The sequence below is a fragment of the Lagenorhynchus albirostris genome, chromosome 8 (genome assembly GCF_949774975.1).
Source record: "Lagenorhynchus albirostris chromosome 8, mLagAlb1.1, whole genome shotgun sequence".
Taxonomy (NCBI): Eukaryota; Metazoa; Chordata; class Mammalia; order Artiodactyla; family Delphinidae; genus Lagenorhynchus; species Lagenorhynchus albirostris.
This window is the reverse complement of record NC_083102.1, coordinates 492912-520730: the sequence shown is the minus strand read 5'-3', so window position 1 is coordinate 520730 and position 27819 is coordinate 492912. Positions and strand designations below refer to the sequence as shown.

At 53.7% G+C, this 27819-nt stretch overlaps 1 protein-coding gene across 1 annotated transcript in view; it reads right to left on the bottom strand.

Moving 5' to 3' along the window:
- The window catches only part of PTPRN2 (protein tyrosine phosphatase receptor type N2), a 673487-nt gene that overhangs the window by 618032 nt on the left and 27636 nt on the right, over positions 1 to 27819 (bottom strand). Inside the window, 1 exon segment of the mRNA XM_060156261.1 lies at positions 2793 to 2843. Within this exon segment, the coding sequence (XP_060012244.1) occupies positions 2793 to 2843 (51 nt within the window).

Genomic DNA, 27819 nt, shown 5'->3' with positions numbered 1-27819 from the left:
TGGCTATGCAGCATCACCACCATCCACCTTGAGAACTTTCTCATCCTCCCAAACTGAAGCTCTGCCCCCAGTGAACACGACTCCCCACCCCCCCTCCCAGCCCCTGGTGCCCCCCACCCATTCTACTTCCTGTCTCTACTAATCTGCTCCTCTCAGGACCTCAAATGAGTGGAATCATTAAGTATTCATCCTTTTGTGACTGGTTTATTTCACTCAGCATCGTGTTCTCCAGGTTCACCCATGTTGTAACACGTGTCAGAACTTCCCTGCTTTTTCAGGCTGGATAACGTTCCCGTGTGTGGATGAGCTACCTTTTGTCTATCCATTCACATCAGTGGACAGTTGGGCTGCTTCCTGGCTACTGTGAGTAACGTTGCTGTAAACTTGGAGGTACAAATATCTGTTCTGAGTCCCTGTTTCCCTTTCTTTCGAGTATATACCCAGAAGTGGAATTGCTGGATCACACTGTAACTTTGTTTTTAATTGTCTGAGGAACCACCATAGTATTTTCCACAGCAGCTGCACCATTTTACATTCGCAGCAACAGTGCACAAGGGGCCCAATTCCCCCACATGCTTGACAACGCGTGTAATTTTCTGGGTTTTGTTTCTTCACAGTAGCCACCATAATAGGTGTGAGGCGGTGAGTCTATTTCTTTTGACTTTTCTTTATAAAGTATCTTATTCCATGCAAGCATTTTAATTGTGCTTAACAAGGCCTGTTGGGCTTTTTGAAAATATATATAAGGTTAGTAGGATCATATATTTCTACCTGTATCCCAAGAAAAGGGAGGGGAGAAGAGAGGAAGAGAGGGAGAGAGGGGGAGAGGGGGAGAGGGGGAGGGGGGAAGAGGGAGAGAGGGAGGGAGGGAGGGAGAGAGAGAGAGAGAGAAGAACCGAGTCTGACCGCAGAACATTCTGGACTCCACACTGGCCCCCTGTGGTGTCCTGGCTGCCGGGCCACACTCTCTGGCCCACACCCACCTGCTGCCAGGGTGAATCGAGCAGTCGCTCGTGGGGAGCACAGATCCAGGACAGCACCGCTTCGTGTTACTGCCTATCACCCCACGCTGCCATTTCACAGCTGGCTCTCAACTGTACTAGAGAACATATCAAATATTGCCTGTCTCCATAAATCAAGGCCTGTGTGTTTATACTTCCATTTAAATCGCTTTCCTTTTCCAAAGAACTCAAAGCTATTACGTTATATAATGTTAACGTAATTCCACGCCAGGGCGGCCAGCTGGGGTCAGGGAAGGAAAGCCTCCGAGGACAGCTGTGACTTCCAGGCCTGCTTCTTGTCAAGGACAAAGGGGAGGGAACGGAGCTACAGCTTTTATCCTGTCGGTGCCACCCTGGTCTCCAATTACATTAAACGGGCACACCTGTTTCCTTTATGATCCAACTTCACCAAGTCAGGGCAGATGACATATTTTTTTAATAAAATTATTTTTAAAGCTGCCTCCAAATAAAAGCTTCAGGAGGTACCGTCGCAAGAAGCCACGGTGGGACCCAGAGAGAGGCCCGGCCGCGCAAGGTTGCACCCCAAGGCGCTCAGGCTGGACAGCCCTGCAGCGTCGCAAACCCGGACAGCTCTGGTCACAGAGGCCACACCCCAGCCCAGGCCACTGCTTGTCATGATTGAACAGCACCCCCCCACCCAAGCAAAGACACGAAACCGAACCATCCAGCCCGTCAGCAGTTCGTCCCCAGGGCACGCGAGCTGCCGGGACACAGGCACAAAGTTGTTCCCAGCCCTGAAATCCGCACTCTCCGACCCAGGACTTTCTCACCCCGGAATGCCTGGCGCACCTGGTATTTGACCTTCAGCCCCTCAACAGTGTCCCCCGTGGGCCTGGCAAAGACCAGTGAGCTCAGCGAAGGTCAGGCAAAGGCCCCTTCACCCCAAGGGCCTCACTGCACTGGACAGAACGGTCCCAGGGCCACACGGCCTCCCAAGTTGGGTCCACCCACAAGCCCCGCGTGGCGCAGAGAGCCGGGTGGAGCCAGAGCGCCTGTGTCCAGCCAGGCAGGGAAAAATCCACCCCAAACACACCCATAATCTAACGACGGGGACGGGCAGTGAGGGATAAGAAAGCCTGCCTCATGCTGGGCCACGATCGACGTGTGCAGTGCCCGGATCTGCTGCCAATCAAACAAGATGCTGGGTCTTCTTCTAAGGGGCAGCCCCTCTGAGCAAAGGCTCCAGAGCCCAGGCCTGGGAGGACACCCTGCTCTGACATTTTAGGTCCCCCATTTGTGGGCTACGAGCCCTACCTGAAAACACAAAGCACCAGACGTCTTCTCCTCCGCCTAATAAGAGAGGAAAAGAGGGGGCCGAAAGGATGAAGCTGCGGAAGAGGAGAGATGGGAAGAACTTGAGAGTCCCCAGATCAAGCAGCCCTACTCCGGAATTCTGGGTTCATGGAGCCTTAACTACTTTCACGGACACCAGTCTGAGCAGTCACCTGTAACTTTTAAATACAAACAAACAGCTTCCCATGAATCAGCTTAAAATACTGGGGTACAGGTACAGATAAAGATACAGACACACAAACACACGTTCACAGAAAGAACCTGTTCTACTTCCATTAATTTCCCATTTCCTCTCCTTTTAGTAGTGTCCAGAGAAGTTTCAGCTCCACGACGCTCTTGGGAAGAATCAAACAAACTCAGCCTCACCCAGAACCTTCGCTCCACACAGCGAAAAGCCACGCTTGGAGTCACAGTGGGCTGGTGGGACAGAGGCAAACCCACACCCTCAGCCATGTGTCCAGTGGCACCAGCACTTACCGTTCACGCAGGTCTCAGAGGGTGTGCACAGTCCATCCTCGAGTAAGCAGCCTGGGGAGGAAACACAAAGGAGAAAGGAGTCAGAGCCTCAAGACGAGCAATGCAGCCCTCGGGGCCGTGGCATCTGCCGACTCCTGCGTCCCAGAGAAGCAGTGCAGACCTGCACGGGCTCTGAGGGTTTGGCCTTTCTGAGATGCTGCTGCATCATCTGGAAGCCAGAACAACGTGCCCCTGGCTTGAGTCAGTGAGAGGGAATAAATGCAGGCGCAGCTTCTCCATCAGGAGGATGGTCACCGTCATCCTGTCCCTTCTGGCAACGAGGAGGGGCCGTGTGCCCGAGGGGACCTTCCCGTGAGCGGCAGAGGGGACGCCGGGTGCGGGCCCTTCAGGCAGACACCTCGTGGCGAGCTCCCCGTCACGGCCAGGCCCACAGGGCTCTGTGAGCAACATCGTTCGGGTAGCGCCCCTGGGTCCCTCTCTCAAACGTCCTAACACCCGCTACGTGCACGCCCGAAATGGACAGGCAGCCTGCGTTTGTGGCCAACGAATGGGAAAGAGGAGGGAGAGAGGCACAGGCTCCATAAAGAGACCAGAACGTGAAGCGAGCGCGACGCCAGACAAGTTCACCCACAAGCGGGGGGCGGGGGAAGGGCCCAGAAGGCGGGCCTCCTGCTCTGCCTTCAAGTACATCTGCGACGCAGGGAAAGGACAAGAGCAAATCCATCCCCGGTGGGGCGACCCGGTCAGGCGAGGGTGTGAACAACGGGAGCAACAGTCAGAGTGGTCCTCGGGGCCCCCCTCAGGGTGCCCCAGGGCGGCGCCCCCTCTGCCGCTCACGGGAAGGTCCCCTCGGGCACACCTGCCCCAGCGGAGGGCCGTGAGCCAACGAGCGCCAGGTGTACCCTGAACACACCGCACGTTTCAGCGACGCAGAGAACACATTACTTTCAAAGCGTGATGCCTGCACTCCTGTTCCTCCAACTGACAAACTCCTATTTACCCACTGAAACCCAAGTCGATAGTGCCCCCTGGAAACTCCCTTGACTAGGCTGGCCAATTAGTTCTGTCCAGGCACCCGCTGTAGGACTCTCCACATTGTATTGTGATGTCAACTTAAAGGCATAACTTCTCTGACTATGAGATTCTCAAGGTGAGAAACCACATAAATTTATGTTTTTATCCTCTACCATTTCGTGAATGGCTACCCGTGTGTCTGGAGAACAGCAGGTGCTCAAGAGTAAACAGATGAGTGAAAGAGGATGACAAATAGAGGAAGTTATTAATCACAGGGGATTCACCCCCAGGGTCACTGTAAAGTTTCCAATCAGGGAACTGCTCTAAGATCCTACAGCCGAAGCACTCATTCCTTTAAACAGATACGGACTGAGGAAGGCCCAGAACCCGGATCCGCAGAGGATGCAAAATACGGTCCCAGAACCAAGGAAGAGAGTCTCACAGAGGATGGAACGGCCCAAATCCACGAGAAGAAGGAGTCTCACCCTGCCCTTGTGACAACTTTCAGAGCCGGACCTTACAGTCCCCTCGTTGCAGAGGAGAAGCCCTAAGAGGCAGGCCCAGGGTGCAGACCTGCGGCGAGCTGGACACTGCCCTGGGCCTCAGCTCAGAGCAGAGGTTCCATCCTCCTGAAACCTCATAACCTCACGAGAAACAGCACTTCCTTTTTCAGTCTAGTTTCAACGCACACCTCTACCGCCTCCTCCACCGTGAACTGACCCCCGTGTTCAGCTCCCCTCTTCTCGCAGCTGCGCCCTCCTGTCCCCCTCCCCCCTCCCTCCAGAGCCAGGCCGAGTGCGGGATAGGAGGAAAACACCCTAAGAGGGAAGCTGCGCGAATGCCCCCCAAGACAGTCTGGCACAGGGAGACTTGGGGAGACTGAGTCCAGTCTGGTTCCCCCCAAAGCAGTGACCTCAAGGAGGTCACCTGGCCCCTCTGGTCTCAGCATCCCGATCACTGAAATCAGGGCCAGGTTAGCCAACCGCCAAGGCTCTGTTCATCCACCCAGAGGGAGACCCGCTCAGCTGGGTGACCAGAAGCAACGGCCAAGGGCCTTGCGAGAAGCCCGGGGCTCGGGCCGCCTCTCCCACGGCCCAGGCCCTCGGGGGGAGGCCGCTCTCCATTACCGCCCAGGACGATCGCAGAAGACCTCAGAGGAAGACAGGACAGAGGGGCAAGGGCAGCCGCATGGCTCAGGCCAGAGACTCGCTCACAGTAAGAACTCTGTGCTTGTCACGTGGAAGCGGCAGGTGACACTGCTTGAAAAGGCATCAGGAAAATGCTTTATTCGCTCCCCGTCCCGCTCTAATCACGGCTATAACAGTGAGATGCGATCTGAATGGGACGTGCATCACGATTCACTCTTGAATCCCAACCTGGGAACAACAGCGTGCTATCAGAGTGTCCACCTGGCTTGGTCTACCCCAGGGAGCCGGAGAAAATGCGTCAGAGAGACTGCCACCGGCAGCATGTCAAGTTATTTACGGCCAGAGCTGCAAATGCTGTGCACATCTCACCCAGCCAGGCAACATGCTAATTTGACTGCTAATTTACTTGTGTCGTTATTTGCACTAAAATTAAGAAAGACCATATTTCATTTTAAATATCAGCCATAAACCATCAAGAGAGAAAGAAAGAGACATTTGTCTGACGGCGCTTGGTTTAGACAGAGTCCCATCCCCAGGTCGGCGCTGCCCCCTCACCCTGGGCGGTCACCGCTCACGCTGCTGCCTCAGGTCAAGTGCATGGATGGTCTCGGGTCCAGATGCCGCTCTGAAGGTAAGAGTTAAATCCATGAAGAAAGCCACAGCCAGCCATCTACCCTGAATCTCCTGGGGCCCAGTGCTCAGACTAGAGCTCCTCACTTAAGGGTGTGCTGCACACTGTCCGTGAAGACAAGGAGCGCACGCACACGCACACACACGTGCGCACACACGCACACATACACAAACGCGCGTGCATGCACACGCACGTGCACGCGCGCACACACACACACACACACACACACACACACACACACTCCTGAGCTTTTTTAGTTCAAATTCTCCTTCCTCTTCACTCTGTCTGAACACTGAGAGGTGCAGTGTCACCACCGTGGTGCCTCTTTTTTCTCATCCTTTTCAGAATCAAAATGGATCCAGCTCTTCTGAGAGGAGCCAGGCTGGCTCTGCCTCTCATACCCCACCACGCCCAAGAGGCATTCAGAAAGGGTTTTGTACTTCGTGGTGGAAACAGTTCATGTGAGCCGGACCCCACCGCCCTGTCGATCGGAGACACCCTCACCTGCCCCAACCTGTCCCTTCCACTCCTGGGGGTCCCCGCAGGTGGGACTCCGCTGCAGGGGCCAGAGGCCCCAGCCCCGCCAACTCCATCACCTCCATTCCAACCAGCCACAGTGGAGCCATTCACCCACCTGGGTCTGGTCTTCTCGCCTGACAAACCAGAATCAAAAGAACTCACTCCCCTCCCTCAGGGCTTCTGCAAAAGTTCTGAGACAGACATAAACATGCACTAACGTAATACAGAGGTTTTGTGACTGAATAATGTAAGAAAAAGCCGAATGTAAAGTGAATTCTCTCACCAGAAATAAAATAGCTTCCCTCTCAGATGGACCACAAGAACAAGAGCGTGATTGTGGACCTTCTACAAGGTAAGAGGAAGACTCAGAAACCAAGAGTAGTCTCACCCAATGTTGCTAAAACTGAGAGCTGATAACGCTACGAAGCCAATGGTTGAGTATCACAGCCAAATAAAACTACAGCGAAATCCAGCGGCACAAGGACTGCATGGCATGCGTTAATGACAAGTATGTCATCCTTTTCCCAGTGGCAATTTTCCACAACATGTCTTCTCATACGTGGATTTTCCGTTACTTTGTCACTTGTCCCAAGTAAACAATACAATGTAGCGACCTTCCCGCTACCTTGTTCAGTTGTGCTCCTGAGCTTGTCAGTTGAACACTGTGACCTGTGCCTTCCATACACTGTGTCGAGTCCTAGATAACCCTGCAATGCACTGGTTCCCATGTTACAGATGAGGAAAACCAGGACCCAAAAAGGTGAGTAATATGTCCACAGCCAAAAGCCTGGTTTGTCCCTGCCCCAAAGATGCTCTTCCCCACTACTGCACGCTGTTCCGGGTAAGAGGGTGTGTGTTCACCAAGGTCACCTGAGCAGAGAGAGGCAGGGGTGCGGCCACCGGACTTTCACCTGACGGAGCGGCACGTCCAGACCTCCGCCTTCACCCCCCCACTCGGAGAGCCCCTGTAGCCACACGCTCCTCCCCTACGGGGCTGGTCTGTTTTCCAGGCTTTGGTTTTGGCACTGACTTGTCATATACTCAGCTTGTTCTCCACTCACTTGGACCATTTCTCTTTTTCCGGGAGCTGCTTCTTGGCTCCACATGTCTAAGTAGCAGCAACCTAGGAGCTGTGTGTGCGGCCCTGGAACGCGAAGGTTCCTGCCTGAACCAAGCTGTGAGCCGCTGGGCCCGAGTGGGAGCGGTGCAGGCCCGCCCGGCGCAGTGCCTGCAGGCCAGGGGCCCCTGCGGGTGGGGCGCCTGCGGGTGGGGGCGCCTGCGGGTGGGGGCGCGGGCGCCTGCGGGTGGGGGCCCCTGCGGGTGGGGGCCCCTGCGGGTGGGGGCGCCTGCGGGTGGGGGCCCCTGCGGGTGGGGGCGCCTGCGGGTGGGGGCCCCTGCGGGTGGGGGCGCCTGCGGGTGGGGGCGCCTGCGGGTGGGGGCCCCTGCGGGTGGGGGCGCCTGCGGGTGGGGCGCCTGCGGGTGGGGCCCCTGCGGGTGGGGGCGCCTGCGGGTGGGGGCGCCTGCGGGTGGGGCCCCTGCGGGTGGGGCCCCTGCGGGTGGGGGCACCTGCGGGTGGGGGCCCCTGCGGGTGGGGACGCCTGCGGGTGGGGGCGCCTGCGGGTGGGGGCGCCTGCGGGTGGGGCCCCTGCGGGTGGGGCGCCTGCGGGTGGGGGCGCCTGCGGGTGGGGGCGCCTGCGGGTGGGGGCGCCTGTGGGTGGGGGCCTCAGGGCCACCTCCCCGCGGCGAGTGCCAGGACAGCCGGGACGGCTCCGTGGCCCACGGCGTGCCCGCGCGCAGGTGGGTCCTCCGCCGGGCCCGCCCGGGAGCAGGGCCGGCGCGTGGCGAACCGAGCCCACCAGCCGCTCCTCTGCTGCTAAAGGGAGCCGGGCGAGAGCTCTCGAGGCCTCCAGCTCCCACACGTGAGGCGTCCACACTCAGCCTGTGGCTCGCCCGATTCAGCCGTTCCCTTTACTGGGAAAAGTGGCGTCGGAACACAGGTGGCAGGGACAAGGCCTCTGGTAAAGCACGTACCGCCCTCATCCCGTGACCGTCCATCCCCGGGGCCCGACGTGTCTCGAGTGCCTGGCCGGCCCACTAGGCAGCAGGGGGTGCCCTCCTGACGGGGCAGAGGTCCCGGGCAGGGGCGGCTGGTGGACCAGGTGGCGACAGGTCCCTCTCCCACCACGACTGCCGAGCTCTCCAGCCGGGGGGCGCCACCCCTAAAAGAGCAGAGAAGCCCTGCCAGGGCGGGGGTGGGAGGCGCAGCCCGGCTCCCTCCCTGACGGCCGCAGGGGCGCACAGGCAGCTCTGAGTCCGGCACTAAGCCCACTTCACAGACGCCCGTCACGCCCGGCTGAAGGGAGCTGGCGTCTGACAGCAGGAACCGGGCAATACCAGAGGCAGGTGTCACCTGGCCCGTGGGGCCCGGGCCGTCGCCCGCTTCTTCAGCAGCCTGTGCGCGGCTTCCTCAAGGCCCGCGGGCGGGAGCCTGCACGCACGCACTCACCCTCGCCCCTGAGCGGCTCTCCACGGGGCCCACGTTGAGGCTGGTACCCGGCGAAGCCCCGGAGCTGCCCCCATCGCCACACACACGGGGGACAGAGTGGTGCGAGCACGGAAGGCAGCCTCTCGGGACAGACACTCGAGCCCTCGTGGCCATGGCGTCTGCGAGGGTGCTTTACGCCACAGCCGTACCGGCTCTGGTACGGGAACACGGCGGACGTCACGACTTAAACAGCTACGGCAAAGTCACGTGACAGGAACCCCGCCTTCCCCTGACTTGGGAGACACCCGGGCACGGCGAGCGCTGCTGCCGGCACGGCTTCGAGCCCGCTGCCCACAGCCCCGGCCCTCAGGCCCACTGCTGCTCCCTGGCAGCGGCGTCGTGTCGGCCTGGCTCTGCTGGGCCTCAGGAAGCGCAGCCGGGCCGTGAGCCCCTGCACCCGGGGTACGGGACCGCTGCACCCACCGGCAGTGGCCGCCCCTTATCAACTTCTCATCGTCTCCCTCACGGAAAACACGAAGGGCTTGAAACCCTGAATTCTGGGGACCACATTATACCCTTTTCTAGCAACGAAGGCCTAAGAGTGAAAAGAGGTTCTCTTTAAAGCCGTCTTCATCTCTAATATCCCAAAGGGGAAGCAAAGGGCCTGCTCCGCTCGGTCTCCTCCGAGGTGAAGGGGTGGGTTCCCTGCACCCGGCACTGCTCTCCACGTCACCGCGCCCCAGGCACAGACCACACAAACGAGGCCCCCTGCGCCCACTGTGCTCTGCCTGGGTGCTTCCGTCGGCTCAAAGGCAAAAACGTGTCAGGGCAGGGTGTCCAGGCAGCAGCAGAAAACCACTTCCACATTAAAAATCCACTTCTCTTGGAACAAGACCCTGAAAAGCAAGCAAGAGATTAAAGGGCACCAGCCCGGGGGCTGCGCAATCCGAAACTGGCGCTTCCCTCCGGAGACAAGGGCAACAAGATCTCAGATCGAAGCCCTGATGGAGATTTCAAAGAGAGTGGGGAGGAAAAGGGGGAGAGGAAGCAGCGGGGCTGCCCGCCCCCCAGGACGCCCCAGAAGGAGCAGCAGCTCCCGTCACAGGCCCGTCCTCCCCCTGGAGAGAGGGGGGCGGGCATCGCCTCTGCTGTGTGCAGCCGTCCACCAGCATGTCTCTGTCCACAAAAGGGACGGTGCAGGGGCGGAGACAGGAACAAAGCCCTCCAGCCCGCGGCCCGGGGGTGGCAGCCCTCGTCCTCACGCCCTGCACGTTCCACCTTCACCTTCCCAGGTTGTTAGGTGTGGGCTCTGCCAGGGCCACACCTCCCACCCCAGGGCCACGCGAACCTCTCTCTGCGGCACACCTGAGCGGCTTGCTGCGCGGCGGGCAAAGCGCACCTGGTTCAGTAACATCAGCCCCGTGCATTCCCGCTCCAGCTGGACTAGGTGTATTCTGAGTGGCATTTTAACTGTCTCTTTGCTTTTTGTTCTCAGACAGGTTTTCTGAGATGCAATAATATTTTCCCCAAAAAGGGTATTTGCTGAATTATTCTTTTGGATTTAGAAAGCATTTCTAACCTTGTTTCCATAGATACAAAGTTAAAGAAAAGCTTTGAAAAAAATATTTAACAAGGAGCCTTGAATGTCAAATACTGAGGGTGCAAATACACACTGCATTAGGAGAAAGAAATGGAACCCCAGAGACCCCCCCGACTGGTGCAGTCATGAGCCAGGCCAAACACAGCAGCTCCCCGTGAAACAACAGCGTGGAAGTGAGAACAACTGACGGAGATCAGACAAAAGTAAGGCTGCGAGTGTGGTGCACGTGCGCTGCAGACCCAGCCTTCCGCGGCTGTGCTGGATGCATGGCCTAGGGACTGTCACAGTGCTGGGCTGCCTCGGGTCTCAGGTGAAAGAGCGAAAGGTTCGTTCAGTTTCTCAGCCATTCCTGATGCATGGGGCCCCTGGACAGTCACATAAAATCTCAGGACCCTCCTTAGGAAATCAATCTTATTCTGCCATCGTCACATGATAGAACACACAGTTCTCAAACTGTAGTGCCCATGAATCAACCGGGGTCCTGATAAAATGCCATGTGGATTCCTGAGGCCAGAGTGGATCCCAGGTTTCTGCATTTCCAACAAGAAGGGCACAACATGTAGAAATAATTTTAATTTAAAATTTTTAGGACTTCCCCGGTGGCTCAGTGGTTAAGAATCCGCCTGCCAATGCAGGGGACACGGGTTCGATCCCTGGTCCAGGAAGATCCCACATGCCGCGGAGCAACTAAGCCCATGCACCACAACTACTGAGCCTGCGCTCTAGAGCCCACGAGCCACAACTACTGGGCCCACAAGCCACAACTACTGAGCCTGCGCTCTACAGCCCATGAGCCACAACTACTGAGCCCGCGTGCCACAACTACTGAGCCTGCGCTCTAGAGCCCGAGAGCCACAACTACTGAGCCCACATGCCACAACTACTGAGCCTGCACTCTACAGCCCACGTGCCACAACTACTAAGCCCATGCACCTACAGCCTGTGCTCCACAACAAGAGAAGCCATAGCAATAAGAAGCCCATGCACCGCAACAAAAAGTAGCCCCTGCTCACCGCAAATAGAGAAAACCTGCGCGCAGCAACGAAGACCCAACGCAGCCAAATAACTAACTAAATAAATAGCAGCATATCCCCTCCCAAAAACAAGTCAATAAACTGAAGGAGCATATTATTAACGACTGCATCACACAGTAAACCTAACAACTGAATGAGCATATTATTAGCGACTGCATCACAAAGTAAACCTAACAACTGAATGAGCATATTATTAACGACTGCATCACACAGTAAACTTAACAAGCTCTTTACGGCTCATCTTCTGGATCCAAACTCTGTACTTTCCCAAGCACCAAGTGACATGCCTTATTCAAATTATTTTGTATTATCTATGAAGGAAAAAAATCATACATCAACTAACATTTATGAGTATCTTAGCTTTCATTTTAAGATAGATGTATATTTATATATATATATTTTAATCAGGATTAAAAGGCAAGAACTGCTCCTACGGCTTGATGTTTAGAATTCTCACACTACGAGCTCAAAAACATCAGAGGTCTTTTTCAGATAATTTTCTGGTTTTGTTTTTAAATGATGAGATAAGAAAGAACGTTTGCTATTTGTGAGCACCTGTCCACAAAAGAAGCATGGTGGTAAGTGTAGTCTTCGTGCCAAACATGAAATCCCAAATGAGACCACTGTCACTGCACATCCTTTTAACACTGACACCTGAAGTACTGGGGACACGGAGACACGCTACAGAGGATGGGGCTGAAGGGCTAGGAAGGGTGTCCGGGTGAATCTGAGCAGTAACTGTTTTTGTCCTCCTCTTTAACTTGTTGTATTTCAGCATCCTTGATCTCCTGCACCCTGCTGTCCACGGTAGGTCCAGACTACATAGCGGAACAGAGAAGAAAAATGACTGCAAACTGTGTCACAGTGATATGAATAAGCAGCGTCCAGTTGGCAACGGCACCCCGCAGGACACAGGCCACGGTACGTTAATACGCTTTATTCAGAAAGGGTTGGGGCCGCTACACTTGAAAAACGTGAGCTGACAAGGTTTCAGTCTACCTTCCCTGCTCTCGTCTATCCCCGTCTCCAGTGAGGCACGCAGTTCAGGAGTGAACAGAGACCAGGAGCAACAGGCCACCTGCAGCGGTGGACACTCCTCTCCCTCGTTCCACCTCTCCCCTCCCCTCACCAGAGCTGGAGCCCATCAAGCCACCCGGGGGTCAGAGAGAGGAGCCCCAGGAGCTTCAGGGCACCCAGGGCACGCAAAGCACGGCCACACGCTTGTGCAGGTAAAGTGCTGTTGGGACACAGCCCACCCCCCTGCTTACACCTCATCTATGGCTGCTTCTCTCCTACAACAGCTGAGCTCAATACTTGTGACAGACACCACGGGCCTGAAAAGCCTCAATTAGTTTACAGAAAACTGAGCTGGCCCCAGTCCCTTAGAAGGAAAGCAGGTTGCTCATGGGACCAAAAGGAGGTTAGAAACTGGGCTTGAAAAAATAGGCGGGAACCAAGACAGGACACCTCCAGAACACAGCACAAGGGACGCAGCGCCCCCATGGGACTCTGCAGCAGCCAGGCCCTGCACACTCCTCAGGCGCCCCTCCTCGCCGCACGGCTCAGAGCTCGGGCACAGCAAGGCTGGCCTCGCCGACGGCAGGTGGCCTCACGGCCCCAGCACAGTTCACACAGGGGCAGCCACACGCCCCCAAACCTGGACTGCGCTGCCCAAGAGCATGTGGGCCTTTCCAGGATCCCAGGACACCACGGACTCCAAGTTCACCTCAGAACACAAGCTGGTTTTTTCCACATTCACTGCTGAGCCACCCAGCCTGGACCGTCCTGGACCATTCCCACCACTGACCTCTCGACCCCAGAACAGGACTCTGTCCTCATCCTCGTGGGAATTCACACTTGTCGTAGCCACAGCCTAAATCTTCTGGACTCTACCTGTGCAGCTGCAGCTTTTCTCCAGCCCCTCCCTCTGCGTCCTGTGCAGATTTAAGAAACCGGTCCATCCTTCCCATCTATATCTAAGTCTTGGACAGGCAGGGTCAACTGAGGTCTGCACTGGGCCTGGGGCCACATCCAGGGCTGGCTAACCACCAACGTCGTTGGTAAAAGCTTGCAGCAAATGCCCCTACGAGCCTTCTTCCGCACTTGCCACAGCTGTTTGACCCTGCGGGGCAGGCCCGGGACTCTTCCTCCAGAGAAGGAAGCAGGACTGTGGTCAGTGTGCCATCCTGCCCCCCGCCCAGTAGGAGCTGTACGAACCTCGCGGAGTCACCTCTGTGATTCAGTTCAAGGGCCCAACATCCAACCCATTTCCCCCTTCTATCAAGCAAAGTTAAAAGGTCAAGGTGACACAGAACCAAAGTTGAGTGCTGTTTCAAAAAGCAGGACCAGAACTGCATGAGTGGGGAAATGAACTCTCAAGATTTCTTTTCCTTCTTTCTAGTCTCCACGGCCTCATTTACATCTATATTATGGGTTCTGCTGACAACACACTATAGGAAAAGGCAAACTGCCAGGCAGCACCCAGCAGGCATGGCTGAGCTCATGGGCAGAGTGCCGCGACGAAAGTGCGATGAGCCCTGTCTTTGTCTGGTGCTGGCAGCTTGGCCTGAGGCCCTGGGTGGCCACACATGGCGAGAACTGACGGTGGCACGGAGCAGAGCTGCCTACAGGTTTGCACAGGAGAAGTGATGGGTGACGCGCCCACCTCCTTCTCCGTGCCTAGCTGTGAACTAGGGGCGTCTTAAATTGCAATTCCACCCAGCAAGCATCCATTCAAGGTCCCTTATGGGCCACACAGACAGACACAAGTGAAATACAGAGACCCGTCCCCAGAAGCCACTAAGGGAAGTGCATCTGCATACCTCACATCGGTGATGATGACCCACCAGTAACGTTTCAAGGCCTCCATCCCCAAAGTGTCAAGGGCATGCCAGAAAATGGGCCCTGTCCTGTGCACGCTAGGGAACATTCCTCTGGGCCTGGTTCTCAGAGGGGACACTGGATGTTCTCAATGTGATGACTCTGTATCTTAGCTTCTCCCTCTGGGGTCTCCCACAGCCCCCATGACACAGAATAACTCGGATGTCCCCGGTGCGCTGACGAAAGTTTGCTTCGCTTACGCAACCCAGAGCAGGTGCTCAGTAGAGAGGAACTAAAAGCTCTGCTGCATTTATTCAGTAATAAATGAGTGATTTCCCCAACTCTCACCCTGTGAGAGCCTCAAAGTCCCCCCCTTCTCATTCTCACACATTCAGAATAAGGCTATTTTATGTTTTCCAAGATTTCATTACAAAAAGAAAATTCTACCCTTCTTCGTATCCACTGTAACTCCCCCTTCTATTCTAGCCCAGGCTCTTTCTTTCCTATTGTAACAGTAAAGCAGTTCAGAGACATCAGAAATTCTCCCATTTGATGAAAAACACTGGAATTCCATGTCGAAGAAGCAACCACATTCTTACAAAAATGAGGAGAAGGAACAGAAGGAGAAAGACAATCACGAGCAGATCAGATGGGATGCGAAAAGCCACCAGAAAGGACACAAAGAACACGCTGACAGAATGAGACTGGATTCTTTTCAGAGACGATTAACGAATGAGAAAGTGACGGGTCCTCGTTGCTGTGCACGGGGCAGCAGGAGCCATGAGAACCAAGGCACTTGCTGTCTTACGACCCCTCCCACAGCAAGCCTTACCCTCTCGCACATGTGAGACCGTATGTAGTTTGCAGCATAACATGTACCATGGAGGCACGATTTTCAATTTGTTTTTCTCAGGTCGAAAGGCTGAAAGCAGGTGCCTAGGACTTGGGGGCAGCAGGAAACGCCAGGTTAATTTTCCTTCTGATGTCTGTGACTGCAGAGCCTCCTCTCCTCCCTCCCTCCCCTCTCCACGTTTTCTCTTCATTTCCCCCTGACCTCCAAAACAAAGAGGCGGTGGAGCGAGCTGATGTGTCAGGACTGGCAATAGCATCGCAAGGTCCGTTTCCAGGATTAGCATCCCCAGCCTCATCCTGTCCCAGGGCCCACAGAGAGCAGCACGGTTTTGTGATTCCCCTTAAGTGACTGGACAAAGGCCACGCGCTGAGATATGAACGTGGAGGTTACATCAATTTACGTGGAATTCAGAAGGTAAGAGAACCCATAAGCCACAGAATGATCTGTTCCTCCAACTCTTCTAAACCGTGCACGTCTCGTACCCACGTGAAAGACCATACAAACAGGGTGCTGCCCTTTCCTCTGAACATACCTCAACAGACATCCACGACCTTGCTGAAGAAAAAGGAAAACTTCCACAGGCAAGTCTCGCCGCACAGCCTTGCCCCATAGATAACACGCAGAGTCCCCACACGTTTCCCAAGCATCATGTCTCTGCAGCCCCATGGGATCAGCTCAAGCATGTGGGTGGGAGCCTGTTCACTGGGCCCCTGGGTAGAACAGGGTTGTTATCGCAGTATTTAAAAAGAAGTCATCCTTAAGTGAAAGAAGCCAGTCTGAAAATTCTGGAAAAGATAAAACTATAGAGAAGGGAAAAGATCAGTGGTGTCCAGGGGTCCCGGGAGGGAGGGCTGACTGCGTGCAGCGCAGAGCACTTTTTGGGCAGTGAAGCTTCTCCGTAATTGTGGACACATGACTCTACATGCCCGTTGAAGCCCACTGAACTTACAGCACAAAGATGAACCTAAATGTATGCAAATTTAACGAAAAATTAACAGTGAGGCAGGAGGACACCGGGATGGAATGAAGACTATGACAAAAGAATGTAACCGTGTTACAAATGTGAGAAACCACCACCTCTCAGGGGCTGCGGGAAAGATGCTGACCTAAGTAACTCTGGAAACGAGGAGAGCCTATAAAACTACTGGCAAAAGAGACTGTATATAAGCCCTGTATTCTAGTTGATAAAGTTTCACCAGGAGCACAGACTAGCAGTTCTGACACTGAAGTCCAACAATTAAGTAAATAGACTGCAGTTGGTGGGGGCCAGACCTCTCACTGTTGCAGCTGCAGACGACAGAAGCAAAGGCAGGAGACAGGAGGACCCCCGTGGCGATGAACTAGGGTTGGAGACACCGATAAGCGCTGCTGTTTAGCCTGATACAGATACAGATGGTCACAGACAGAAATATTTATAAGTATGATTAGTGCACACACATGTGACTCCTCGCTCTGTTAGCTAAGACGTCCACAAGCAATGACACCACAGTAGCAATGAGCACACCCAGTGCTCAGATCCTGGCTTCTAATCCCACTCACAAATAAAAGGCACTGAGATTCCCTAGAGAAATGGCTAATTCTGAGATTCGGGCAGGAAATACACCAGATGAGCCTAGAGCATCATGTAGCACCAGAAAGTAAGGAAGTGCTCGAGACAACAGCCATACAGATGGGAGTATTCAAAGAGAGCCGACTAAAACAGCTCCTACTGACCAAAGCTGGAAATCGGAGCCAAAAAAATACAGTAGTAGTGGATTATTATCCAAAGTATAAAGGAAATTAGGGAATAACTAAACGAGGAAAAGAGACAAACCGCCTGTGCAGGAAAATTCCAAACAATGTGTGTAGGTTCTCCCCCTCGAGGTGGGGAGCACAGCTCCCACTCCTTAGATGTGGGCTGTGCATAGCGACTTCCTTCCAAAGAGTACAGTGTGGAAAGGGGGAAAGAGTTCCTTCACATGGACACACCTGGCAAACACATCTCAGCCAGGAGATCAAGGTCCACGTCAACAGGGATAAGTCATCCTGACAGTGTGTGCCCCTGACATGATGTAACGAGAACAGCATTCACCTCTGTGGTCTTCCTCCCGGAAACTCATAGCCCCAGTGCAATCACGAGAAAAATATCAACAAAGCCACACTGAGGGACAGTCTACAAAATATCTGACCAGCACTCCTCAAGGGCAAGGTCACTAGAAACAAGGGGAGTCTGAGGAAACGTCATGGCCAAGAGGAGCCTAAGGAGACACGATGACTAACGTAACACGGTACCTGGATGGGCTCCTGGAGCAGAAAAAGGACACTGAGAAAAACTAAAGAAATCTGAATAAAGTGTGGAACATAGCTAATAGTAATATGTCAATATTGGTTCATTAATTATCACAAATATATGTACTAATGTGTTAATAAGGAGAAACTGGGTGTGGGGTATATGGGATTCTCTGTCCTAGCGTCAGTTTTTTGTAAATCTTAAACTGTTCTTTTAAAAAGTTGTTTTTAAATAAATTTAAAATATATATATATATATACACACACATACACATACACTTACATATATATAGTATGGCCACACAATGGAACATACGAAACCATCAAACGTTCTATAAGTTAATATTTCTTAGCATAATAATAGGCTGATGCTAAATGAAGTTCTGAAAAGCTGTGGCTGTAAATACAAAGGGTGTAGGAAGCAGCGCTGACATTTACACTGCTTCTACGTTGGGCAGTGGGAATATACCGCCATTTTATTTTCTTCTTTTTTGTGAATCTGTGTTTCTGAATGTTACTGCCTTTGTAGTATGAAATATTCTACAGGTTTTCAGTTACTGGATTTACAAAAAGTCATTGGATAAAAGAAGCTGAGGAAACGATCCTGATTTCTTCACAGTCTGAAAGTGGTTTTGACTGCTCACTCGCTCAGCCCATCACCCCAAGAAAACCAGAAGGTCTGGCTCATCTTTAAAATGCCCAGAACCCTGTGTCAACAAACCTTGAATTGAACAACGCAGATACTGAACAGAGAAGCTGTGACCACATTACCTTCCTGATGCTCCGTCTAAGACTGATTCCAAGAAGGGTTACTCGACAGGCCCTAACCTTTCCTTCTGTCCCCGAGGGTTTCCTTACCCCACCCCAGGAATGTCGGGGCTTCTGGGCTGAGCGCGCTTGAACACATACCAGTAAATGGGGAGGGCTCACACAGAGGACACACAGCTGGTGGGGACGAGCCTGGGATAACGGGTGGGCGCCAATCAGGGGGACCTTCGGGGCTGTGAGCCCCACGAGAGTGGCCTGGCAGAGTGCCGCTTAGCGCTGGTGAAGTAACTAAGCCCACGTGGCCCCAGAGGAGACGGTCTCAGCTGTGTCCAGCTGTGGGCGTCCCCGAGGGACATAACATACCGCCGCGCCCCAGGGCAAGGTGATGGCTCCCACTGACAGAAGAGTCGCCATTTCATCGGCAAGAGCTCACATGTGCGCAACAGCCACCCCTCCTCCCCCGTGCCCAGAGGGTGGTCAAAGCAACACAGGTGAGAACCAAACGCACTTTCCAAACACAGCAGCCGTCGACACGCAAACACACCGCCGACGCCTGGACACGGCAGCCACCAACATGCAAGCAGCTGTCTGCTTGAGTTTGCTTCTTCCTCACTTAAAGCTATTCAAAGATTTGGGAAATAGTTATGAAAAGAAAATATTAGAGGACAGATCTGCCCTAATCTGTTTCATTAAAAAGAAAACAGGAACAGTGTCTGTGGAATTTCAAGGTCAAAAGATATTTCCCTCTGAAACTTTACCTTTCAAAGTTCATACAATATTTTTTAAAAGGAAAATAGGGACAGAAAACATCACAAATGTGACCACATGGCTGACCAGAACGCCGACCACCTACCCGCCTAAGTCATGCTGGCGCGTGTCTGGTTTGGGGGCCCAGCCGGGCCTGCCCTCTCTCACCACAGAAGCCTCTGGGGAGACAGTGAGAGGAAAAGCACCCGAAGGAAAGGAAACCATCCACCGGTGTCACTTCAGTTTATACCCGCAGTACCGCTTCTTGCCCGGATAACTTTCACCCAACGTTAAAAACGTCGCCAGCACTGCAGATGCTCAGGAAGAGTGCGAGCAGCAGCGAGAGTCCGAGGCAGGGGCGGGAGGGCGCGCGGAAGGCTGGGGGGGGGGCCCCCGAGGGTCGCGGGGGGGGGGCGCGGGGGGGGGCGCGGAGGGCGGGCGGCTCCAGCGCGAGAGCGGTCCTTGGCGCCTGTGGATGTTCTCCCTCCCATGTATTTAACTGTTAAATAACAGCGTCTTGACACGAGGAAGAACCTCCTCCCACTCAGTTCACCAGCCGCGTCCTCGGCGCCCACGGCCTCCGACGGCTTTTCCATCACCGCCTCCTCCGCCTGGTGCCCGACACGCTGCCTTGCCGTCCGCGCGCGGGTCTTCCTGCTTCTCCGCCAGCCCTCATCGCCCTCCCGCTGCGCCTTCTCCACACACCCCCGACACAACCGCGTCTACCAGGCTTCTACTGTCGGCCCCGCCTTCTCACATTTTACACTCCTCCCCGGGCCCCTCCACGTGGACGGCCTTCATCAGTCATGAGTCCTAAACACATTCCCAAACTCTTCCAAGAGCTCCAGAGGCAGAATCGCGCTTCTCTGGACACCGTCACCTCCGCGGCACGAGCACCTCTTCCTGAGTGTCCCCACGCCGGACTTCTCTTCCGCTGCCCGTCTCACTCACCAATGATGCCCGCGCCCACGTCGGCTACATCTCCTGAAAGCCCCTCTTCCGCCTCCTCCTCTCCCGTCCATCCCCCCAGCCTCTGCCTCAACAGCCTACTAACTAGTCCCTCTGCTTTAAGCCACTGCCCTGCTAGCTCTTCTCTCTGCGACTGGAAACCGTCTGCGACACCAAATGAACTGCGTCCAGTGAAGAGAACCCTCCAGTGATGGGCCCTATAAAAAGCCACCGGGCCCCTTCGGCGGGCCTATTGTCACCACCCACTCCCACCTCCCTCACAGCCCCACTGCCTGCAGCTCTGGGCAGCTGCATCCTCCATGCTTTTGCTCATGCTATTCCGGGGACCTGGAATGCCCTTCTTGCCACCGGCCCCTTTAGACCTCGGATCACTGACCCTCTCCCTGCCCGCTTGGCCCCTGGGCCCCTTATGGGTTTAGAAAGGAAAGAGGAAAAGGAATGTCAGACACGCAGACCGAACTTCCTCCAGCCCAAGCCCCGCTTCTCTGCAGCTGCTGGGAGTCGGCCTCCCCGCCAGCCCAGGGTGTCTGTTCTCCGGAAGCGACACTACCTGCTCTCCTGTCCCTCCTGAGAGGAGTCTCAGCTACAGGTCCTCAGGGACCTGAAGGCTGACAGCCGCAACCCTTAATTATTATTTAGCGTAATTCCGTGAATTACAGGATTTCAGAGATGCGTGTACCCGTGAGCACGGATTTCTCCAAGAGGCCCCCCGTGGAGGCAGGTCCGCCTTCCTCCCGCCCCCAGTCTCAGGCCAACGCTCTGCTGATCGCTCCCCCACAGCACGTCTCCTAAGCCCGAGGCCATGGCTCACGGAAGGCCTCCGGGGAGCCTCGCGGGGACACAGTGCCCCGAGAGCCACCCTGACACCGGGCCTCACATCAGGGCCCACGGCTCCATGGTGTGAAACTGGAGGCTCCTCGGGGCCTGGCAGCGGCGCCCACTCCTCACATGGCTCCCCACGCGGCCTGCAGGCCCCCAACCCAGGCCCTGCTCGGGACCCACTGCTCTGCAAAAGGCACAGACACGGCCCTCCTGGCGCCAGGCTTCCACGGGTTTCTGGGGAAGCAAGCGTGTCCTTGAGTCCCTGAGGGGGTCACAACTTATGGAAACTTCTGAGCGGGGCCCCAGACAGACACAGGCGCAGAGACGTGACTTCCTACAACAGCAGTTGCATGCCTGCCAGCACCAGGGGCGCAGGCTCTGCTAGGGGGAAAGGGGTTCCCGGACGGCGCGGCCTCCCTCCTCCACTACGCCCCAGGGGACATAGCTGACCAGATGCAGAGTCCCTGAGAGCCCAGAGGGGCTTTCCCACGCGACGCCCCAGAGGTGATCCGGCAAGACTCGCGTTCCTGAAAGCCACCGCCGACATGGGAGAAAGTGTCTCCCCTCCTGCCGCTGCTGAGAGGCCTGTGAACCCACCTGGCTCTGGCCTCGCCCTTCCTCTGTCTTCTGCTTCTCCACTTCTGGGGGCCTCACCAGGGCTCGGAAAACTGACTCTGTCCTCCTGCATTCCTGACCTCGTTTCCTATGTGTGGGTGCGATAGGCTGAGCTGTGTCCCCCTACATTTGTATGTTGAAGTCCTGACCCCAGGACCTCCGGATGTGACTGCATTTGGAGATGCGGGTCTTTAAAGAGGTGATTAAGTTAAAACCATGGGTCATGAGTGGGCCCTGATCCAATATGACTGGTGTCCTTATAAGAAAAGGAGGTCAGGACACAGACACACACAGGGTGACCACGTGAGGACACAGGGAGAAGACATCCAACTGCACACCAAGGAGAGAGGCCTCAGAGAAACCAGCCCTGCCCACACCTTGATCTGCCCACCAGGCAAACAGAAACGAAGTGGAAATGCCCAGGAGGAGCCCAGCAGGAGCTCCCCTCAGATAACCCACAGGCGGATGACTGAGAGGCGCCGCTGGGACGGAGGTGCATGTTCACAGCACCGCACGTGGATGTGACTGCAGATTCGCTTCCTGAAGGGGCTACAGTCCTTTGGAACAACCTGAGTCCTCTACGTCAGGGATTTTGTGTGTTTTGGTTGAAAGAATCAGATGGGAGAAGGGGGCAGTGGGAAGCTGCATAGCAGGCAGTTCTGACGAACATGAGGAGATGCAAACGTGGGAGGGGGCCTCTCAGCCCTGAAGACTCTCCCTCACTCTTACACCACTCGGGGTCTCCGTGGGGGTCCCGACCATTTGGCAAAAGGGGGCCGGGGGCAAGTAAGGAATTGAGCAGAAACACGGAATGAGCCCCTGTCATTCCCCCACCCCCTTCACACACGCACACACACGCGAGCACACCCCTCAGGGTTTCTGCTGCGGCCCCGACGGGAACAGAGAACACAAAGAGATACTGAGATTCACTCTTAGGACAGACCGTCCCCTACAAAGAAGGAGAGTTAAGTCAGATATTTGGAGCTCAGAACTAGTGGTCTGGTGGCCTGGCCAGCCCACGAAACCTGTTTAATCCAAAATACACTTTAAATACTACATATCTGCAATAAAAAGCAATGGAAAACCAGCTCTTTGCAACAATAATTAAGCAAAAACAATTGAATTGAACCCCCAATAAATGTTTATTCATACTGAGTGCTGATTCAAGAACCTGAGGTTCAGTGAGAACAGGCTGAGGACCAGGGCGGTGATTCGGGGGTTCTGCAGAGCCTTCCGGGCGAACTCAAGCCCCCGACGTGTGGCACATGACTCACTGCATCTTGTACTTCGCCTCTCGTCATCTTACTCCTTTTCCTTGCAATGGGGTGAATCAATGGCGCTGTTCTCACATTTACTGGCTGTGAGGGGCGCTGTGCAGCTCACAGTGTAAATGAGAAGGCGGGTAAGAGAAAGGGGTGCAAGGAGAGGGCGGGAGAGCTCTCCTAGGCTGACAGCGAGAGTCGGAAGAGAAAGGCGGGGACACAGCCACAGGGCGTGCGTGTGTGTGTGTGTGTGTGTGTGCGCGCGCACGTGCGGTGAGTGTGAGTGCATGTGTGTGGGCAGGGTGTGTGTGCAGGTTTAAGCAAATGTATGGAAAAGCAGAGCCAGGGTTGGAATTACCCACCGTGAAGAGTTGGTAGCAAAGGAAAACGAACACTGCGCTCCTGACGTGCATTTTACACCAAAACCCCCATCTCTTCACCCTTTCTGAGGGCGGTGCAGCCCCTACATTCCCGACGCAGCCTCTGTTCACTCAGAACAGTGTGGGCGTTATGGTGGTAGCGGGTGATCGAGTGGGCAAGTCACCTCGAAACATAAGTGCATGTGTGCACGTGCGTGGGAGGGCATGTGTTGGGGGAGGGGAAATGCACAACCAACTTTACGTGCACACACAAGATATTTACAATCAAGTCTCTGTGGTTTAAGCACCACTGTTTCCTTGAGTGACACAAGCAGAACCCAGAAGTCAAAGAACTTGCAGTTGTTCTGTGTTCCAGTTGTTTTAATTTAAAAAGGAAAAAATAAAGGCAAAACCAATAAGGAACTTTAGAGTTGCAGACAGAGCTCATTTCTCTCTCATTTTTCCTCAAAGAAAAGTCAGTGTTGCCGCCAGGTGGAAGTCCGTCGATGGAATTCACATGAACTCTAGTTGCCACCAAAAGGCCAACAACAAACTAAAAGACACATCAAAAACAAGACTGTGGGAGGACCTTCAAGATGGCGGAGGAGTGAGACGAGGAGATCCCCTTCCTCTCCACAGATACATCAGAAATACATCTACATGTGGAACAACGCCTACAGAACACCTACTGAACACTGGCAGAAGACCTCAGACCTCCCAAAAGGCAAGAAACTCCCCACGTACCTGGGTAGGGCAAAAGGAAAAAGAATAAACAGAGACAAAAGGATAGGGACGGACCTGCACCAGTGGGAGGGAGCCGTGAAGGAGGAAAGGTGTCCACACACTAGAAGCCCCTTCGCGGGCGGAGACTGCGGGGGGCGGAGGGGGGAGCTTCGGGGCCGCGGAGGAGAGCGCAGCCACAGGGGTGCGGGGGGCAGAGCGGAGAGATCCCCGCACAGAGGATCGGCGCCGACCGGCGCTCACCAGCCCGAGAGGCTCCTCTGCTCCCCCGCCGGGGCGGGCGGGGCTGGGGGCTGAGGCTCGGGCTTCGGTCGGAGCGCAGTGAGAGGACTGGGGTTGGCGGCGTGAACACAGCCTGCAGGGGTTGGTGCGCCACGGCTGGCCGGGAGGGAGTCCGGGGAAAAGTCTGGAGCTGCCGAAGAGGCAGGAGACTTTTTCTTCCCTCTGTGTCTCGTGGTGCGCGAGGAGAGGGGATTCAGAGCGCCGCTTAAAGGAGCTCCAGAGACGGGCGCGAGCCGCGGCTAACAGCGCGGACCCCAGAGACGGGCGGGAGACGCTAAGGCTGCTGCTGCCGCCACCAAGAAGCCTGTGTGCGAGCACAGGTCACTGTCCACACCCCCTTCCGGGGAGCCTGTGCAGCCCGCCACCGCCAGGGTCCCGGGATCCAGGGACAACTTCCCCGCGACAACTCACCGCGCGCCTCAGGCTGCTGCAACGTCACGCCGGCCTCTGCCGCCGCAGCCCCGCCCCGCACTCCATGCCCCGCCCTCCCCCCCCCAGGCCTGAGTGAGCCAGAGCCCCCGAATCAGCGGCTCCTTTAACCCCGTCCTGTCTGAGCGAAGAACAGACGCCCTCCAGCGACCTACACGCAGAGGCGGGGCCAAATCCAAAGCTGAGCCCCGGGAGCTGTGAGAACAAAGAAGAGAAAGGGAAATCTCTCCCAGCAGCCTCAGGAGCAGCGGATTAAATCTCCACAATCAACGTGATGTACCTGCATCTGTGGAATACCTGAATACACAACAAACCATCCCAAATCGAGAAGGTGGACTTTGGGAGCAACTGTAGACTTGGGGTTTGCTGACTGTGACTGACTTCTGATTTTTATGTTTTTTTTTTTGATTGTGTTTATTTCTACCGAGTCATTTCCCCTCCCCCACAAACATGGAAGACAAGATGGAGAAGAGCAGTGAAGAGGAGAAATGCCGGGGCTGGGGTAACAGTCTAGCCTCAGAAGTTCACCCAGGTGTGGGGGAGGGGCCGGCCTGTGGCTCCGGCCGGGGCCCTCTCCTCTTGTCTCCCCAGTGGCCCCATGGCAGTCCTCTGAGCTGCCAGTTAACTTGGAGACTATGCTTTCGAAGGCCATGGAGGCACCGGATATCCTCTTATTTGAACCCCGTGAGTGAAGGCCAGGCAGGTTGCACACCTCCATCTTCCACTGCACAGCGTCCTCTCGAGGATGGGCCATGCACCCACAGCAGCTCAGCTCCCACCCACAGCTGTTTCCTTGCACTATCTGACTGGTCTCCTGCACCATCCCATTGGGCTCCATGGATCTCATGATCTTCAGACTCCACGTAAAGTGCAGGGGGCACACTTGACCTCCCAATGTGCTTTCTTTGATTTTTATGTTTATCTTAGTATAGTTTTAGCGCTTCTTATCATTGGTGGCTTTGTTTATTGGTTTGGTTGCTCTCTTCTTTTTTAATTTTTTTTTATTTTTTTAATATATTTTTTTAATTTTTTTTCCTTTTTTTCCTCCCTTTTCCTCTGAACCATGTAGATGACAGGGTCTTGGTGCTCCGGCCTGGTGTCAGGCCTGAGCCTCTGAGGTGGGGAGGAGAGTCCAGGACATTGGACCACCAGACACCTCCTGGCCGCATGTAATATCAATCAGCGAGAGCTCTCCCAGATACCTCCATCTCAACGCTAAGACAACGCTAAGAGCTCTCCCAGAGATCTCCACCCAATGGCCAGCAGACTCCAGCACTGGATGCCCATGCCAAGCAACTAGCAAGACAGGAACACAAACCCACCTGTTAGCAGAGAGGCTGCCTAAAATCATACTAAGTTCACAGCCACCCCAGAACACACCACCAGACACAGCCCTGCCCACCAGAAAGACAAGATCCAGCTACACCAACCAGAACACAGGCACCAGTCCCCTCCACCAGGAAGCCTACACAAGCCACTGAACCAACCTCACCCACTGGGGGCAGATACCAAAAACAATAGGGATTACGAAGCTGCAGCCTGTGAAAAGGAGACCCCAAACACTGTAAGTTAAACAAAATGAGAAGACAGAGAAATATGCAGCACATGAAGAAGCAAGGTAAAAACCCACCAGACCAAATAAATGAAGACGAAATAGGCAGTCTACCTGAAAAAGAATTCAGAGTAATGACAGTAAAGATGATCCAAAATCTTGGAAAGAGAATAGAGAAAATGTAACAAATGTTTAACAAGGACCCAGAAGAACAAAAGAGCAAACAAACAATGATGAACAACACAATAAACGAAATTAAAAATTCTCTAGAAGAAATCAATAGCAGAATAACTGAGGCAGAAGAACGGATAAGTGGCCTGGAAGATAAAATAGGGGAAATAACTACCGCAGAGCAGAATAAAGAAAAAAGAATGAAAAGAATTGAGGACAGTCTTAGAGTCCTCTGGGACAACATCAAATGCACCAGTATTCGAATTATACGGATCCCAGAAGAAGAAGAGAAAAAGAAAGGGTCTGAGAAAATGTTTGAAGAGATTATAGTTGAAAACTTCCCTAATATAGGAAAGGAAATTGTCAATCAAGTCCAGGAAGCGCAGACAGTCCCATACAGGATAAATCCGAGAGAAACACGCCAAGATACATAGTAATCAAACTATCAAAAATTAAATACAAAGAAAAAATATTAAAAGCAGCAAGGGAAAAATAACATACAAGGGAATCCCCATAAGGTTAACAGCTGATCTTTCAGCAGAAACTCTGCAAGCCAGAAGGGAGTGGCAGGACATAGTTAAAGTGATGAAAGGGAAAAACCTACAACCAAGATTACTCTACCCAGCAAGGATTTTATCCAGACTCAACAGGGAAATTAAAACCTTGACAGACAAGCAAAAGCTAAGAGAATTCAGCACCACCAAACCAGCTTTACAGCAAATGCTATAGGAACTTCTCTAGGCAGGAGAGACAAGAGAAGTAAAACACCTACAAAAATGACCCCAAACAACTTAGAAAATGATAATAGGAACATACACACTGATAATTACCTAAAATGTAAATGGATTAGAAATTCCCTTGTGGCCCAGTGGTTAAGAATCTGCCTGCCAGTGCAGGGGACACGGGTTTCAGCCCTGGACTGGGAAGATTCCACATGCTGAGGAGGAACTAAGCCCATGCACCACAACTACTGAGCCTGTGCTCTAGAGCCTGCAAGCCACAACTACTGAAGCCTACATGCCTAGAGCCCCTGCTCTGCAACAAGAGAAGCAACCTCAATGAGAAGCCCATGCACTGCAACAAACAGTAGACCCTGCTCGCCGCAACTAGAAAAAGCCCGCACACAGCAACGAAGACCCAACACAGCCAAAAATAAATAAAATAAATAAATTTATTTTTAAAAATGTAAATGGATTAAATGCTCCAACCAAAAGACACAGACTGGCTGAATGGATACAAAAACAAGACCCATATATATGCTGTCTACAAGAGACCCACTTCAGACCTAGGGGCACATACAGACTGAAAGTGAGGGGATGGAAAGATATTCCATGCAAATGGAAATCAAAAGAAAGCTAGAGTAGCAATACTCATATCAAATAAAATAGACTTTAAAATAAAGAATGTTACAAGAGACAAGGAAGGACACTACATAATGATCAAGGGATCAATCCAAGAAGAAGATATAACAACTGTAAATACTTATGCACCCAACATAGGAGCACCTCAATACATAAGGCAAATGCTAACAGCCATAAAAGGGGGAATCAACAGTAACACAATAATAGTGGGGGACTTTAACACCCCACTTTCACCAATGGACAGATCATCCAAAATGAAAAACTATAAGAAAACACGAGCTCTAAATGAGACATTAAACAAGATGGACTTAATTGATATTTATAGGACATTCCATCCAAAAACAGAAGAATACACTTCCTTCTCAACTGTTCATGGAACATTCTCCAGGACAGATTATATCTTGGGTCACAAATCAAGCCTTGGTAAACTTAAGAAAATTGAAATCGTATCAAGTATCTTTTCCGACCACAACACTGTAAGACTAGATATCAATTACCGGAAAAAAACTATAAAAAATACAAATACATGGAAGCTAAACAATACGCTACTAAATAACCAAGAGATCACTGAGGAAAT